General features: G+C 42.7%; 1 protein-coding gene across 1 annotated transcript in view; it reads left to right on the top strand.

Annotated features, from left to right (window-relative positions):
* PRKG1 (protein kinase, cGMP-dependent, type I) overlaps positions 1–17,481 on the top strand; it is a 517,290-nt gene that overhangs the window by 446,237 nt on the left and 53,572 nt on the right. Inside the window, exon 10 of the mRNA XM_009881637.1 lies at positions 4,549–4,623. Coding sequence (XP_009879939.1) covers positions 4,549–4,623 — 75 coding nt within the window. The remainder of the gene's footprint in view (positions 1–4,548; positions 4,624–17,481) is intronic.

Genomic DNA, 17,481 nt, shown 5'->3' with positions numbered 1-17,481 from the left:
AGGTCATCCTCCCCCTCTGCTCTGCCCTGGGGAGGCCACATCTGGAGTACTGTGTCCAGTTCGGGGCTCCCCGGGTCAAGAAGGACTGGGAACTGCTGGAGAGGGTCCAGCAAAGGGCAACGAAGATGATGAGGGGATTGGAGAATCTTTCTGATGAGGAAAGGCTGATGGACTTGGGGCTTTTCAGTCTGGAGAAAAGACTGAGGGGGGGATCATATCAACGCTCATAAATCCTCAACGGGAGGGTGCCAGGGGGATGGGAAGACTTTTTTTCCAGTGGTGCCCAGGACAAGAGGGGATGGGCAGAAACTTTGAGCATAGGAAGTTCCATCTCAAGCTGAGGAGGGCCTTCTCTGCTGTGAGGGCGGCAGAGCAGTGGCACAGGCTGCCCAGAGAGGTGGGGGAGTCTCCCCCTCTGGAGCCATCCCAAACCCGCCTGGATGCCGTCCTGTGCCACTGCTGGAGGCGCCCCTGCTCTGGCGGGGGGTGGGATGGGGGAGCTCCAGAAGGCCCTTCCCACCCCCACCAGTCTGGGATTCTGTACGATGTAGGTAAACATATTAATATTTTATTACAGTTGTTAGTTGTGGGATGTCTTTTATTCATTTTTAATTCCAAGAGCAATTTCTTCTTTACAATTCATAGGCACCCTCTGTGTATGACTCGCTAAGACCCCACGCGAGATAAAATCGAGACTGTTGCTCGTTAAGTATTTCCTATTGTGATACTGCAGCAATTCAACCTCTGGGAGGAAACTGGTTGTGGGAGATGCACGATGTCCGTGCCTCCAAAGTGTTTCGAGCTTGGCACTTTTGTAGCTCTTCTTAGTGAATTTTCAGGCTCCCTGGAGGGGTTATTAGATTTGTTGCAGAAGTACAGTTGGACTGGTTGGGGAAAAAAGTAACAATTACGATATGCTGGATTTGATGGATTGGTCCTCGAGGAAATTTTCTGTAAAACATCTTGTGATAAAAATTGTGTGGACAGAAGTGGGACAACCTTCAGCATCTGTTCCATAAATCAATTTGAATAAACACGTACAGACAGACGTACTTGTATGGAGATAAAACAGGAGGGGAAGGTTGAAAACTCATTCCTCACATCTTGATCATCATTGGCACCCCAAGAGAGAAGTTGGTGCAACTTTGTAAACTTTTTTCTTTTTTTTTTTTCACAAGTACCTCTTGAAACTGAAAAAGTGTTTGAAAATGTTCATAGATTCTCCTGAACTGTAAGAATATTTCGGATTGATTCAGGTTCATCTTTTATTTAGATGTGATTATTTTTTTTTCCTCCATATAATTTATTTATGTTGATAACAATATTTTCCTGGAGCGCTGAGATTTACCAGGTGTAAATGTTGTGGGTGCTGGGAGTACAAAATCACTTAACGCAAACGTTAGAGAGAGGAGCTGAAGGAAGAGCCACTAAAACTCAAGGCATATCAAGATGATGCAGGGTTTTTTTAAGGAAACATGTTAAATACTTCAGGTGGTTTCAGAGTTTTCATTTTGGATTTTACGTTTCTGTCTGTATTCGAAAGCCTGATTTTGTTTTTTAACGGGGATAGCTGTGAGGTGTCAAGAAAGGTTACTGCAGCAACTCTCTTGGCAATGGAAATTGGAGAAAAATAAAATAAAAAAGAATTATCCTAGCATGACTGACCCCATACAAGCTGAGCTGAACTGTTTCCTTGGAGATTTTAGTTTTTGCTGCTTTACTGTTTTTCCCACTTGGGGTGAAGTTTATCCATGGAGAAAATTGGTTATGAAGAGAGAATAGAAAGAATGAAGAGAGAAGGCCACGCGGAGAAAAAAAAAAAAAAAAAGAGCAGTTTTCTGATTAAATTCTTGGGGAAGTTGTGACCGAGATGGTACTTCAACAGCGTTGAGATAGGTAATAAAAAAGTGACTCGAGTCAACTTCAGTATCTTGCCCAGTCCTAAGTCTTGCTTAAGATATTAAGGATACTACATAAACTGTTGTTACCCCTTTCAGTGACTTTTTTTTTAATTTGCCCATGCAGTGTTTCACTAAACAAAGATATATTTGCATTGCCAAAAACCCAAAATTGGATGTTTAACCCTGCCAGGTTTTTCCAACCACGTGAAAGCAAACCAAGCTGAGCTATTTTAAATTGCATTTTAAGCCTTGGGTCATGTCTTACAGTGTTGCAGAAGGATTATGGTATTACTGGGTCTGGCTTAATTGCCTAAATACCTGTTAGGGGTGCAAGTGAGCATTAGCGTACACATCTTGCTTTGCTTTCACTGTCGTCTTTCAAGGGTTTGACTTCATCCTATGGCACATCTTCAGCACAAGAAAGATAAACCTCGATGCGTTGAAAGAGCTGAATTTTTCATATTTTCACTGCTGATTTAGGAATTTGGGGTCGAAAACACACTCCGGTGATTAACACGTCTTAATATCGAAAATTACAGCCTGCCTCGTTAAAAAACCCTAACACACGCAGGAGCAAAGGGGTCGTTGCCTTCTTCATTAGTGAGTTCCTATTGCTTTCCCCGCGCTGCGTAAATGATTTCCTACATTGTATCATTTAAAATATTATGAATTAAACAAAGTGGAAAACTCGGGGAATATGTGTGGGCAGAGGATATTTCCGGAGCGATGATGACTGTAATTATGCAAAAGGCCATGCTGGAAAATCCCCATACAGCTCTAGATACAAACCAGTATAAATACCTCTCCTGAATATCACCTCTTTGCTCGTTCTTATCACGATAACGGGTAAAATATGGCTTCTTCCAACTGCTGTTCATAAAGCACGATAATTAAGCCTCCTTTTGTTCTTCTGGAAGTCGCGTCCCCGCTCTCCGCCTGCACCCGGGGTACCTGGCGTAGGGTCAGGCATCTCCTGATGCAGCAGGACACTTAAGTACCCACTTAAGACCATACGGCGTGTTTAAGCTGCTTGGGCCAGGCGCAACCCCAGCGGCTCTATCGCGCTGGAGGCCAAAGGCGGCGCGAAGTCACCCCAGTTAACCTCGTATGTCACAGGGTGTTGTGTTTCCCCCAGCCACCCTGCGCGGGGAGGGATTCTGCTCCTGGCTGTATTTTCACAAACAACTGGGGCTTGGAGCTTTTCCCTCGGTAGGTTTATCGTTTGCGGCTCGGTATCCTATATAATGCCGTGAGATCTGACACCAAGCGATTTAGGTGGGAATGAAAACAACCCGCACATCGTTGCCTTTATTAACCTGCTCTATATTTTCCTAACCTGCTGAATCGCGTTAATTCTCTTTCATCCTAAAAGCCTCCGTTGAAAGAGGGCCCTATTAAATATTCTCTTCTTATTCCTCAATCTGTAGATATGGTCCTTAAATGGTGATTATTTGTTTTTCAGGTTTTTTTCAACTTTTCAATTCTTTTTTTTTTTTCTTTTTTCAACTTCTTAATATCCACTTCCCTTCTTCAGCTCTATATTTAGTGTCTCAGGAGTGTCACAAACGTACAGAAGCCGGAGGAACCGCAGGACTTTCATTTCTGAAGCTGTGACCTTAAGGCAGAGACTAGTCAAGAGGCAGTAGTTTGTAACAGTTCTTCCTTTCAAATTAGCCTAGCTCTTCTCTCATTTTGCAAGCAGTGCTTTCGTTTTTGAAAAAAAAAAAAAAAGAAAACCTACATGTGACAAACACACTGGGAATAATTTCTGTTTCTTATTTAGACTCTGACACTACGTAATATCACTCCAAAGACATAACAGTTATATTTTTTTATACTCTGGAGTGTTGCTTGTTAGTTGATTAAATGGTCACTGGGTCCATTTGTTTGAGTCACTCATGATATAAAAAGATTTTCTAATTCTTTTTCCGATACATCTACGCCCTTTGTATCTCCCCTGGGACAGAGGATGGCATTAGGGGACTGCTCAAGCTCGTAGAGAAGACAGCTCAGCACCAAGTGTGTCAGGCTCTCATAACATTTCACCCAGTCTTACTCAGTTTAACCCAGTTAAAGCCAAATTTCCCCTTAAACGTCATTAAGCAGTTTGGCTTATGACAATTCGCTTGCCTTTCTGCCCTCGCTTTTTTTTTCCTTTTCTTTTTTCCCCCTTTTTTATTTCTCTTTGCCATGTTTTTGGCTGCTGTACCTCTGAAGATGAGAAAGCTAAGACAGAGAAATAAAGATTATCCTTCACTCTGAAAGCAGAGGGATTTCTGGGGTTTCTGGTTGGAGGACAGGGTTATGGTGGTGGCACCTCACCATCATGGGACTTACCAGCCATGTTGACAGATTTACTCTGAAACTTATACTGGAGGGAGGACCAGCTTCAGCAGTCATTTCAGTGGGTTCAGTCCCTAAAAGAGCTGGATCAGTAAGTTTGGATCTTCTTGGCATTAGTTATTGCATTTCGACTCCTCCTCCAGTGTGTCTGAGGCCGTGTTTCCCAGCAGATACCTGGCCCTGGCCAGTGGTGGCCATCCCAGGCATCGAGGGATGGCGCCTGGTTGCTGCCACAGAGCCACGTTGGCTTCCTTGGCTCCCTAATGGAAACTCTGCCTCTAAAAATGTACCTTTATTTTCACAGCTCCTTCAAACATCTGATTGGCGGCCTAGATGACGTTTCCAATAAAGCCTATGAAGATGCAGAAGCGAAAGCGAAGTAAGTGTCTGCTTGTTGCGGTCAGCATAAAATCTTAACCTCGTTTTTATCGATGGTACTTCATTGTATTTAAAAAAAAAAACCTGCTTTTTCTCAATATAATAGTTGTTGTCTCTGGCACCCTCCATAAAAACAGGAGGACTAGAGGGAGCTGGGTCTCCTCAGGTTGGTGCCCAGAGCCAGGTGGTCCCAAGGTTCATCTTAATCGCAATGTTTCAGTCCACGGAAGTATTGTTTCTTTAAAATTTATTGCGAAATAATTCTCTTGAAATATTTGAAGGTGAGAAATTACAGATCTTGGAAAGCTCAAGTAGTGAAGGGGATTGTTGTTGAACATGATTTGTTTCTTTAGAGAACTCTGATCTTTCTGAGACATTTTCACAAAGTCAAAACGTATTTGGAGACAAAGAATGGGAAATCGAGTTTGTCATTTTTGAATGAATACTAGAGCTACTTTGATATGAAGCAATATATTCATCTCGAGTATATACATATCTATAAATATTCATTCCTTTCAGAAGTGAGCTGTAGCGTATTTTAAAATATTTCCAGAAAAAACCCACTCTTCATACTTTCTTGATCTACAGTTTGTCTTTAATAGGAAAATTTTGTTATGTCTGTACTTTGATTCTATACCTACAATAAAGCTTTTGAAGAGGGACTTGTTCTGATCAGAGGGATGCTGAATATATTCGATTGAATATATTGATTTGATTGAATATATTTGATTGAATATATTTTGATTGAAAAGCAAAAGTAGTTTAAAAGTTGCTCTATAAAAAATTGTTTTACTTTTATTCTGTGTTTTTTTTAATTATTATTACCACATTAAAGAAGGGGGATAGGTGTTTTCTCAAAGTCAGGCGCTCGGTGTGACTGCTAATCGGTGGTCTGCAGCCATCTAAATTTAAGATTGCTCTTCAGTTATACATAGTAACTTCTCATTAAACCAGAGGGGTTTGAAATAGTGTACAACAAAGGAATTTGGCACTTCTGCGGAGAGAAAATGAGAAGCCCTAATTAGGTAGTTGATTAAAAAATAACTGTTTGTTTGTTTCAGAAAGTAAATATACATCCCTGGAAACTTAGTTTGTTGGACAAGACTTGTTAATATTGCAAAGTACCCACGAATTAAGATAGTATTTTCTTTTTCATGATCTTTGAGAGATAATTGAAATACATTTTTAATCATATTTAATTTATTTTAAAGTACTAAAAGGCACCCCAGGGTTGCATTTTCATTTAGAATATTATTTCCCTACCCCAATTCAAACACATAAGTTTTCTTCTTCAAATGCCTAAGTTCCCTAAAATTCTTGTCAGCTTAATTAAAAAGGCAGGAGGGTATCAGCCTCTTTTACTATCCCAGAAAAGAGGTATTTTGGGCACAGTATGCAAAGCCAAATGGACACAGTGCTATAGCAGTGGATAGCTAGCTATATATATATATATATATGTAGTATATACAGCTATTTTATATGTATATATAATATATAATAGATATAAAAATGTATATACTAAGTGTCAGTACCAGCTGAAAACATGGCATTTTAATACCAGTTGCAGCTTATGCAAAGTCTTTTACGAAGTGTTGTAGAATTAACTTAAGCAGCCTCAGAGATGGTCCCAAGTATCCCAGGCTTGTGCTATTATTATTATTATTATTTTAGATATATTTTTTTTTGTGCTACTATTTGGATTATATTGATTTCCACATGAACAGAAAGGAAGAAGACATTGGTCATGCAACTGGGGATTTTTGGTTTGAGTAATAACATGCTGCTGTTAGCGCAGAAGCTTTTATAAGGTTGCGCCCCAGCCCATTAGCAGCAAGCAACCCAAATTTGCACATAGGATTTGCCATTCCCCGTTTCGTAGTCTTGTCTTTTCACATCTACGATTTTAAGCTGTATTATTACTAGTGTGTCACACGGTAATTTATTATCCCAGGCGCTGCTTTTGTGTGCAGATTGTATTGGAGGCTTTTTCAGGTTAGTTTTGTGAATTTTAGGGAAGGGCTTTCAGGAGTTCTTTTGTGCTTCGTAACATGTTTTTAAGGGGGAAGCTGCAGTTTTGGATCTATTTTGGATGAACTCTTTATTTTGAGAACCAACGGGCCGGTGTCGACCTTAACATTTTTGAGCTTTCATCTTCTTTATTCCTCTTCTTTTCTTCTAATGCCAAATATTTCATCCCTACGAAAGGGCAAAGCGAAGGATTCCTGGTGATGGAGGAATTGTTCCCCAAAAGGAGGAAACGATTAATTTTGATAGCAACTTTTCTATTTTAAAAGTCAGTGCTTGAGTGCTTGAGTCTTGGCACTCGAGACTGTGGGTGACAGTGACATTCTTACCCTTCGCAAATTGACATTTTGACTTTGAAAAAGCAGAGGGGATCAGTGCTGCCTGCCTGGAGAAACACTAGACAAAGGAATGCTCTTTCAAAAGATATGGCATTTATTAGTCAAATACCATATTCACCTTTGCTGAGCTCCTTGAAAGCAGGCGCAGGCCTGCAAAAAGATGAATAGAAGATGGAAAAATGGCAAAATTACTTTGGGAGTAAAGCGAGACGCATTGGAAGCTGCCGCAGAAAGTTTTGTCGCTCGAGAGTTATTGTTTCTATATCGGGCAAGATAAAACTCCTCTGGGAGAAGAGTCTACTTGGCAGAAATTTTAACCTGGATTACTTTTCAAGCGGCTGGTAATTAGCTCCAGCTAAGTGTCCTTCAAGGGCTTATCTTTTCCAAGGGGAGGTTGGTGGAAGGGGAGAACTCGGCACAGAAAGCGCATTTGGGTTTGGTGAAGCGTAACACAACTCGAATCACATAAAAACAATTTTTTTTCCTCTTTTTTGCATCCTTGTCGCTAGCATCTCATTTTCAGTGCTTGTGTGGCAGGTGGCAAAAGGCCTTTGGGTGGATTGAAATTTTCTCTATACCCGTGTCTCAGCGTGGATCAGGATGATCCACGGAAAGGTCAGACGTTCAGCAGATGTAACCACGCAGAGTAAATGCAAAGGAGATCGTTGTGAGACGTCATTATGGCACATCAGAACCTGCTTTTGGCTGGTGCGGTGGCCACGTTCAGGGCTAAAGCGGGAATAATTTAATATTTTCTTATCAGTTGCTGTCACTTAAGAAATAGGAACTGAAATGATACATATTAAAATATCTACAAAATGTCAACAAATGTACTGTCGTATAAATCCATTATATCGAGGTGATTATTAAATTCCTGTTAATTTATAGGCTTCTGTTCAGCAAAAGCACAGGTTTCGACTACATCCGATGCAGGTTCACGTTCCTAAAGCAGGACTTGGGCCATAGGCAGGAGTTCATTGCAGAAATGCCTACCAAACTGGTGGCACTGGTGGGCGTCTTTTTATCTCCGTGCTTGAGCATGACCCTGGGGTCACAGAGCTGAGAGGACCTCAGGCAGAAGTTACAGGGTCAGAAGATCTTTCCATGTATCCAACAGTCCTCCAGGTCTGAACGTGCTGAACAACTTTTTGTTGAGTTCATTTCTTGGCAGCCTGGTGTTTGCCCAGCTAAACCTTGAGATATGGCTAGGGTGCTCCCAGGACCTGGGGAAAATGTTACAGCAATCACAAAGTAAGCAACATGAGCTACAATTTCCTAGCCTTGGGCCTGATTTTAAGGAAAGAGCAAACTCTACTCATGTCTTGAAGGCAAAGAAAATACATACCACCATTCAAAAATATTTCAGCTGAGCAGATGGGCTTCCTGGACCACTAAATGAGGGGGACCGTGGTTTTAGATATCTGCATACTGGCCGTGACGGTTGTAGGTGTCTCCCTGTCCTGCATGGGCACCTTTGGATTGTGTCCTAAATGCCTGGCTCTTGGCCTGCATGGGCAGCTGGGATGTCCAAGACAAGGCTGTGTCAATGCTCCAGTGGGAAGGTGCCCAGGAGTCCCTGCCAAGCAGACCTCGAAGAAAGCTGTGTCCTTCAAGGGCTTTGGCCTTCCCTCAAGAAGATGTGTCTCTCTGGGAGAGCGAGTGTGCACCTGCACTGCTGAAAGCATGGGAGTTCAAAAAAGCTGCTCCTGTGCTTAAGCTGAGTCATCTTTGATGCTGTTTTGTGAGAGGTTTTTTTAATTCAGATGCACCTAAAAATTGTGACTTCCGTCTAAATGGAAGAACCCTTTTTTATCCTCATGATTACAGCGGTTGTCTTCACAACATGAGCTTACTCCAGCACCAGAACTGATTTCCTTGTTAACAACTAATACCTTGCTACCCAACTAGTACCTGTTTTGGAGACACTTTCCCCTGGTTTTTGCACGCGTGGGGTTCGCAGTTCTCCTTAACATCCATTCTTTGTGTTCAGTCTCTTAAATCAGAAATCATCGACGTATCGTCTGTGAGACTGTGTAATTAATATTCTACTCCTCAGACGTGTTCAGATAAGTTAATAAATTCATTGACTAATGAATATTATAGTTACATCCTTACCAGAGAGAAGGTGAAGGAGAGAGTCAAACATTTAATTCGCTTCACGTTCTGAGAAAATGGGAGTTTCAGAAGAACAGCACTTGTGTCCCATTGTCGGGCACGGCAGTGTTTGTATTTAGGGCGCGAAGGAGATACCTACGTAAGCAGGAGGCCCATCTAAGTGTAGATAAGTTCTTACAGAGCCACAACTGCAGCTCTCATAAATCCCAAGAGGAAACAGGTGGTGTCTACTGCAGTCGTTGGCGCCAAGTTGAGGTGAGGGTTCAGCAAAGGCCGTTTGCTCCAGGCACACAAACCCCTTGCGCTGGCATCTTCTCCATCCAGAAAACTCCTGAAGTTAATCTCTGCACACTACTTCAGCCACTAACAAGGCCATCAGATGAGGTCTAACTTTTCTATGACGAGGCTGTAGCAAGGGCCTTTCCCGTGTCACGGAGACAAGGACAGTGGGCGGGTGGCCCTCACCACCAAGCTGGCAGCTGCCTGGGCTTTGCCCAGCCAAGCAGAGTGTATCCGCTCCGATGACCAGGGAGGGTCCCTGCGCTCCTTTTCTCCTGTCACATCCAGAATTATCTGATGATGATGATCTTCGGTGGCAGCAGGGCTTGAAATTAATACCCCGTTAAAGTCCAGACACCGGTGCCTTCACGCCATTGCTCCGGGCTCTCTGCACATACAGGCTGTTTTGATTGCACTTTTTTGCCTTTTTTTTTTTTGCTTATTTATTCCAGCTGCGTTGCAGCCCTGGGGGAATACGTCTTGGTACTCACAGCCAAAATTGTCTCCTTCTCATAGGGCTCGAGGGGGCAGGGACCTTTGCGTAGGTATACAATGCCTTCTCCCTGCCGAGCAGCTCTGGCCCCAAATGCCCTTCATCTTTGCTTGAGCTGTGATTTAATCACAAGCTCCATCCAAACCTTTTGTTTCACTGGCCAAAGGCATCCCTTTTTTCACTTTCCACCTCCTCTCTCACTACATTTATTCATAACGAAGCATCCCAACAGTTTGTTGACTTAGTTGTGGTGCAGAGGGTGGTTATTATTAATACCTTTCAGTTTTATATGCGTACTTTCCGCATACTTTTCCCCTTCCACCCTGGCTTTAAAAGTAAAATTGACTTTATTCTAAGGAGAAAAATACAGATGCAGCTTGGCGCTTTGATCAAGCAAGGTGGTATGGTGCTGGTCTTTTTGCCTCTCATTTACTGCGTACAAAATGGTCCTGTGTACCGCAGTATCTTTTAGCGCTCGGTTTAGGATGCCAGTTTAGGAGAAGTTTTCGTCTCGCAACCGTAAGCCAGTGCGTGTCTGGACAGAAGCCCGCTCCTGACGTCTCCCAGCGGCTGGTAGCTGGTGCTCAGGTGACATCTGCTGTTGAAGGTTTCCCCCGAGCTGTGTCCAAGTATCGTGTTTTCCAAGATTAAATCCCCGTATCCCCTGGTTCCGTCTAGTTTCTCCCTCGCCAGCGTGTTTACAAGAGAGAAGTATTTGCGAATGTCCTGTGTGTCTCCTCGGTGGTGGTCCTTGAAGGGCCACTGCGGGCTCTACATGTGTCTCCTTCCTATATAGCCTTTTTCTTTTGCTTCATGAGGTTGTCTTTAAGAGTTATTTTAGTGATTGAAGTTGTCTCTGAGAGTTAAAAGCTTGTTGCACGTGGATGGGATCTGTATTGGTAAGCAGCACAGATCCAGAGGAATAGGTGCGTAGAGAACAACGTCGGTGACAAGAACCTTCTCTACAGACTTACATACATTTCAGTGGGGTTTTCCTTTGGGCTACTTCAAGTCTGGTTCCCTGGACTCGAGGTTAAACAGTGCTTGGGGCGCGTAAATCAGCTCCTGAGGCATGTCTTCCAGTTTGGCACCACTTGAGAGAGGAGCCCAGTTCTCACGCTCTTGTCCCACTCGGAGGCAGGAGAGGGGCTCCTCAGGGGACGTGCTTTAGAAACGTGCTCTTCTTCTGGGCTAAGAGACATTTTAATGCACCTTGCATATAAAGGCCGCTCTTTATTAATTCCCCGATTGCCATTTTTGTGTGATGGTGGTTGACAGTGATCTGGTCACGCATGTTGGTGTGCCTGTAGTGTCAACATCTGCTCTTTGGTGGTCTATAGGTACAAGTTCTGGCCAACTTCTCCATAAACATATTAAGGCTGGAATTGGTGCTTCAGCTCTAAAAAAAAAATGCGCCGAGGCACATAGCAGACCCAGCAAACTCCTGTTTCGGTAGGATTGGAAAGCTTCACACGTAGATGCTGTGTCACCAACCATGCTAGTGCGTGGTGGGTTTGAGCCAGTCCGTCGGTTTGGGGTGAATATTAAGCAACCCCGTGTATTAGGAAAGGATGCTTTTTATTTCTTTATCTTGTTTTCTTTTAGAAATATAGTAGAGATAAGCCAAGAAAGATCTTAACCCCTGCCAAAAGGGAAATTCTCCGAGTTCAAAGTTCCAAAACGGGAGCTACCAATTAAAGAGAATGATTTAATTAAGGTCTGACTTTCTGTTGGGCCGCAGCTTTGGAAAACTTTGGCAGAAAACATTCACCGAAGCACGGAGGGCGATCAGATTAGTAATTTTTCTGCAAGAGAAAATATTTTCTGGCTGAGAACGTCAGGAAGGTCTGGGCAGCCGGCGAGCTGTAATAATTGGCTCCATCTCCCTCTGTGTCAATTGTTTTCTGAATTAGGGACCATATGGGAACTGGCTTTCGCCTTGGCTGTCTGCAGTGCCACGCTGGGAGGGGGGAGAAAAACCTCACGGGACATGCAGGAAGGGGTGGGGGGAAAATGCTCCTTAATGCTATAAAAAGCGGAGGTTGCAATCATTTCTTTTGAGCTGCGTAAATAATTAAAGTAATTCTCCTGCTTGGTGAGTGCCGTGGAGAAATCGTGACTGATCATCGGCGCCTGTTAAGTTTGTATGGGATTAAATATCTGGCTGGTTAGAAGAATCGAGGGTTTAGATAGCGTTATTTGGCCTCTGGTGTGCAAGAGCTTTTTTTTTCTTTCTGCTGGAGAATCTTGCGTATAACAGAGTTTAACCTTAAATAATTTGTGATTTCATACTGAAGCCATTGGTATTTTTCCTCCCAGTCTGTCTATTGGATTTTCCCAACTGCTGTAATAAATAAGTGTTTACTTGGAAAATCAGTTCTCCGAAATCGTGGTAAAAGGCGAGAGCCCATCGAGATGATGGGCAGGGTGATTTCCCTAAACGAAGGTGGGGGAGACTGCTAAATTGTGACTTTCTTTTTGAAAGGTGGATTGCTCTTTGCTTGCAGACTCGCCGGGTAGACTTTATGGCTGCTTTCCTCTTGAGAAAACGCACTGTGTAATGCGCTGTGTCGCTCACAAGGGATATATTAAATTAGCTTTTAAAACCAGGTCATTTTTATTTAGGTAATAATCTATATGCTTTCCTCTTGCTGACTTGACCTTTCGATATGATAATGGGCTGTGTCGGATGTCAGATGGAAGCGCTAGTGGAAAAAAAAAAAACACAACAGTGCCTTTGAAGCAGGCTGCTGTTATAATACTTTACTGCGTTTGTTTTATAGAATTAGGGCCTGGACTGATGAAATAAAAAGGCAGCAGAAAGCTTTCTGCTGATAATGAGTCTCATTCCAGAGGCTACAGAAAAACATTGCAGCGAATGCGTCCGTGTGTTTGGCAGTTCCCGTTGTACGCGGTAGCACTTGATGGAAGCGGAGGTCTGTGCATTAGAAATATTAACCGTTCCTTTGGCATTTATCTAATTTATTTTTTTTTTTTTCCAGAAACCACTGAGAATACTTTACTAATCCCAGTACGGTCAGTTAGAGCGTCATGTAGCGCAGTCTTGGTAGCCTGAAAGAGAAACCTTGGCAAACATTGGCATTCGGGAGGGACGGAAAGGCAAAGGTAGCATTAAAAAATTTTTGCACAGTTTCTGGGTCTGGACATTTGGCATCCAGCACATTTTTGAACTGTCCTGAAGATTTATCCAAACAGCTTTGTAAGGATTACGCCGCTGGAAGATGGGCTATTTCTGTCCCGCTTTCATCTTCTGACTTAAATAACAGAGAGGCACTTGAATGGAGTCAAATATGTTATAAATAAAACTCAGTGATCCTTCTGTAGGGAGCTACTGATTTTTTGGAACTGCTGGAAATAGTTGTGGGATCATTTGTGGCTTTTCCAGTACCGGAGTTGCCTGCTAGACCAGTTGTCCTTGGTTGAACCTCACCAACTCCTATGAGATCCACCAGGAGTTGAGTCAGACCTCACTTTTACATCCAAGCGTTGGTAAGGGAAAGGAAAGAAGGAAACGTGGAGCCAGTGAGAGCTGAAGGGCAAGTATGTGGAAGGGGGTGACACCTGGAGAGGTTTGGGAGGAAGAGATTTGGGCTTTGGGAGGGCAGCACCAGGGGAGGAGGTGGGGGAGCACCATCTCCCCGCTGCAAAATTGTCTTGGCAAAGCTGGCAGAGGTGTTGCCAGATAAATTTCTTCCCATTTACCCATTTCCCAGGCTGGGATGTGATGGGAATAGCTCCAGATTTTGGAAATGTTGATGTATGCAGTTGTTTAAACAGCAGGGAGAGGGGAAAGAGCAGAGAAAGGAGATCCATATTTCAAAGATGAGTGAATATTAATTGTTTTCCCTGTGAAATTTAGTAAGTGTGATACCTGAAAACTGCATAGCAAATTCAGTTGACCCCGGAACAGTAATTGTGTCCGATTCGAAGATGAAATTCAATCACCGGACTGTGAAATAGAAGAAATTTAATCCTGCTGTAAGTGAAAAACTCGATGCAGTCTCCACTCCAAAGTTATTGTGGACACCTCCTTCCCACCAGCAGCTGATCCACCGAAACAAACCTTTTTTCTTCTTTCCCTTCTTCCCTGCGTGGAATACTTAATCAGTTTTCCTGAAGGCTCAAATTAATTTCCATATATAGCTTATGGTCTAAATGTAGTCCACACTAAACTCAGAATTTCTACTGAGTAAAGGAGGTTTATTTAAAAAAAAACAACCTCATGCTTCCAATATCGTTGCTGGATCCTGAGAAACTGCTGCCACGTGATAATAATATTATTTTTGCCAGTTGCTTGTTTGCGGCGCTTAGGGCATCGCAATCCCCACCGCCGGGCAGGGCGCTTATTCATCCTGACTGTGCTGCGCTCCACTTACATTGATTTGCCCTCCGTTGCATGTTGCTATATTTTCTCAGCGCCTGACTGAATACTCCATTAAATGATTTGAGGAGCGCTGAGCTCTAAATTATCTAATTTACTGAAAAAAAAAAAAAAAACCCAACCAAAAAAACCCAACCAAAAAAAAAAAACCCCAAAAGGAAAAACTGTTCTCATGATTTATCCGATCCCACAGCTGGGTATATGTAGGTATAGCGTGGTAAAACATCAAAAATAGAGATAACATGAAATTTTGAATATGTGAGAAAGCTCAGTGCCTGTAAACCTTTAAAGAGAAGATGAAAGTCTGATCTTGCCCATTATATTGGACATTAATGTAAAACTACCCAGAGGTTTATAAGAGGGCTATTGTAATTAAATTTCTGATGTACGTTAAAAGGACCTCACTCATGGCTGTATTTAAAATTCACTTTAGCAATGGGAATGGAGTGTTTCTAGCTCTGTCTGCTCAGCGTACCATCACACGCAGATGGTTTTGCACTCTGTCTTTAATATCTCTTAGGTTTTCTTACTTTGTTTTCAACAAATAACAATTTGTTGAGAGCAAAGCGAGGGATTAGTCTGATACAGTGGGGCTCAACACAATTACCGTTGCAATTTGCTCGGCTGTTGATGATCCGCTGCAAAGACGTGTGCTGTACCCCCACCCAGACCCATCAGAGCTACAGGTGCATATCCAGATCCTCATACCCATCTCGGTCTCGGATTAAATCACAACCTTTGCCAGATTTTGGGGCATTTCCTAATCCTTTGCACGTGAAGAAGACGCTTTCTAAGAAAGGTGTGTTTCTCTCCCGCTGCGATTTTAATAGATTATTTTAATGGCTAATTCCCAATTTCGTTCGGAGGCTGTTTCTGTGCGGAAGCAATATCGTTCCTCTTGGATGGCGAAATGCAAATTCTCATTGCTTGAAATTCTTTTCGGAGTCAGGAATCAGGAGCGGGCTAGCAGCAGGCCAGCGAACGGTTGGGACTCTTGGAACATGCAGGGCAATTGCCAGGGAGCCCCTACAGATGCTGGGTTTGGGGGGAAAAAAAACCCCAAAGCAAACAAAAAAACCCACCAAAAAGCTAACTACTTGGCTGCTTTGAAACATTAGCCATCTCCTTGAATTCCCTCAGCTTCTGATCTTGATTTCTGATCTCATACTCTTAGGGAAGTGAACGCCTCGAAGTTCAGCTTTGAAAGATGCTTTACGATCCCGTTATCAACCCCACTGCTTCCAAATCAGCTATTTTAGTAACTGTGCCATAGTTGAACCGTTGTGTTTCGCACCTGGGTCAGATTAGGAGGTGAAAGCGTCTGTTAGGAGTCGAGCCCGTGCTTAGCGAAGGCATGACCTCCTTGCTTGTGAAAAATAGCGTATCCACGAGAAAATCCAGTGCCAAAGCTCACGTCTCAGGAAAGCAAGACCTGCATGGGCTTACTGCTGCTTCAAATGCGCCCTTGCTAAGTATCGAAGCTGATATTTTTTAAAAAAAAAATTAAAAAAAGGCATTACTTTCATCTTTGATTGCTGCATCCTTTGCAAAAGGTAAAGTCCTGAAAGACCGAGTGCTGGGAACAGCCTTCCCCCGGTCGTGGACTGCACTGAGCACCTCACCAAGTCCCCTCTAAAATTAAATATAATATGCTTCCAGTCAGCTAAAACAAAACTCTGGTAACCTAAACTTCCTTTAAGTGAGCTTGTTAAATGGCGAAGGAAAATCAAGAGTATTTTCTCTTGTTTCAATATGTGTTTCAAGCTCTCTGTTGTTTTTTTTTTTTTTAAAGCAGGCAGGTTTTTCTCACTGCCTTGTTATCCAGGACAGCTACCATCTATTGCTTCTGGAAATGGAAAAAATATTCAGGCTTCTCGGGAGAGAAAGAGACGGTATAAAGGCTGGAAACAAGCAGCCCTGTATCTTCGCTTCCCTAATGTGGTCCATAAGGGTTGGTGATGCTTTCAGATGAGGGTATATACGGAGGCAGGAGTCTCTCGAGTGAAGGGTCCTTTTGTAGCCAGTTCCTCTAATGGCCTCGAGCATTTTGCAATATTGTTTTGAACGCGGATGGGGGAAAGAAATTCAAATGCTTGTCTGACCTGCAGCATCTCCTATGCCATTTAATAGAGGAGCCAAACATGAAAGAGCTGAGCTCTAGGTGTGCCAGGGGCCATATCGCTCAAGAAGTCAACAGGGGCCACTGGTAATGAATTCCCCTTTCGAGTCAGTAATGCTGGATGTCACAGTTTGGGTTGGGAAAAAAAAAAAGAAATCATACTTGCCTGAGCTATTTTAAAGTTTTCCTCATTTTCTACAAGTTTTAGTGGATGGAATTGCTTAGAAGATGAACATGTCCAATAGATGAACATGTCCATCACTCCTTCTACTGCTGGGGCTGAGGAGAGGCTTATCTGTGTCACCCCTTCGGGGACGGCACAACAAAGGTGCTCAGAGGTAATGGGGTATTTGTATGTGGGTGCTTGAAAGCGTCTTTAGAAAAAAAATTACTACATTCATGTATCTAAATCATATTTTACCACTGACTTCTAAATACTGTTCAGAGCTTGAAATAACTTGTAGCCACATTAGTATCTCTCTCCCATTTTCAGTGATCTTGTTATGATGTGAAGAATCCTGCTATCATATCGGCAGTTGGCCGGGGCAATCAAATTGATAATTTTCCCTGAAGGCCTGCGTCTTTAATAAACCCCTTTTGCTAGATTTTTGAAGTTAGTTCTGTTAAAAAAAAAATATCCAGGAACATGTTCAAAATACATCAACTTCTTTAAAGGCGTGGAGAAAGCATCTGGACTGGTCTTTGCTTAGAAAACCATATTTATGATGGAAGTGGTTTTTCGGAGAACTTCAATCTATATGCCAATATCAATTTAAAATTCATTTAAATTAAAAATTCATTTAAAATAAAGTCCACCTTACGAGGTCTTAACCCCCCATGAAATTAGTGCTCCTTGCCCCGTTCCCGCAATGCAAAGCTCCAGCGGCGATAGATGAGAATCGATAGCGATTTGGGGCGGTGGGAGGATTCAGGATCAGACCTGCAGATGAGGAGAAGGTATTTGGCTTGCTCTGAAAACGAATAATCTAGAAAACGATTCAATTTCCGAAAGCGGTATCAACCAGTTAATAGTCAGCTCTCATTGACTCCAGTCTTTAAAATTTATATGCTCTGTATTTATTTGATAA

The sequence above is a fragment of the Charadrius vociferus genome, unplaced genomic scaffold (genome assembly GCF_000708025.1).
Source record: "Charadrius vociferus isolate BGI_N301 unplaced genomic scaffold, ASM70802v2 scaffold390, whole genome shotgun sequence".
NCBI lineage: Eukaryota > Metazoa > Chordata > Aves > Charadriiformes > Charadriidae > Charadrius > Charadrius vociferus.
This window is presented reverse-complemented; position numbering and strand designations above follow the sequence as displayed.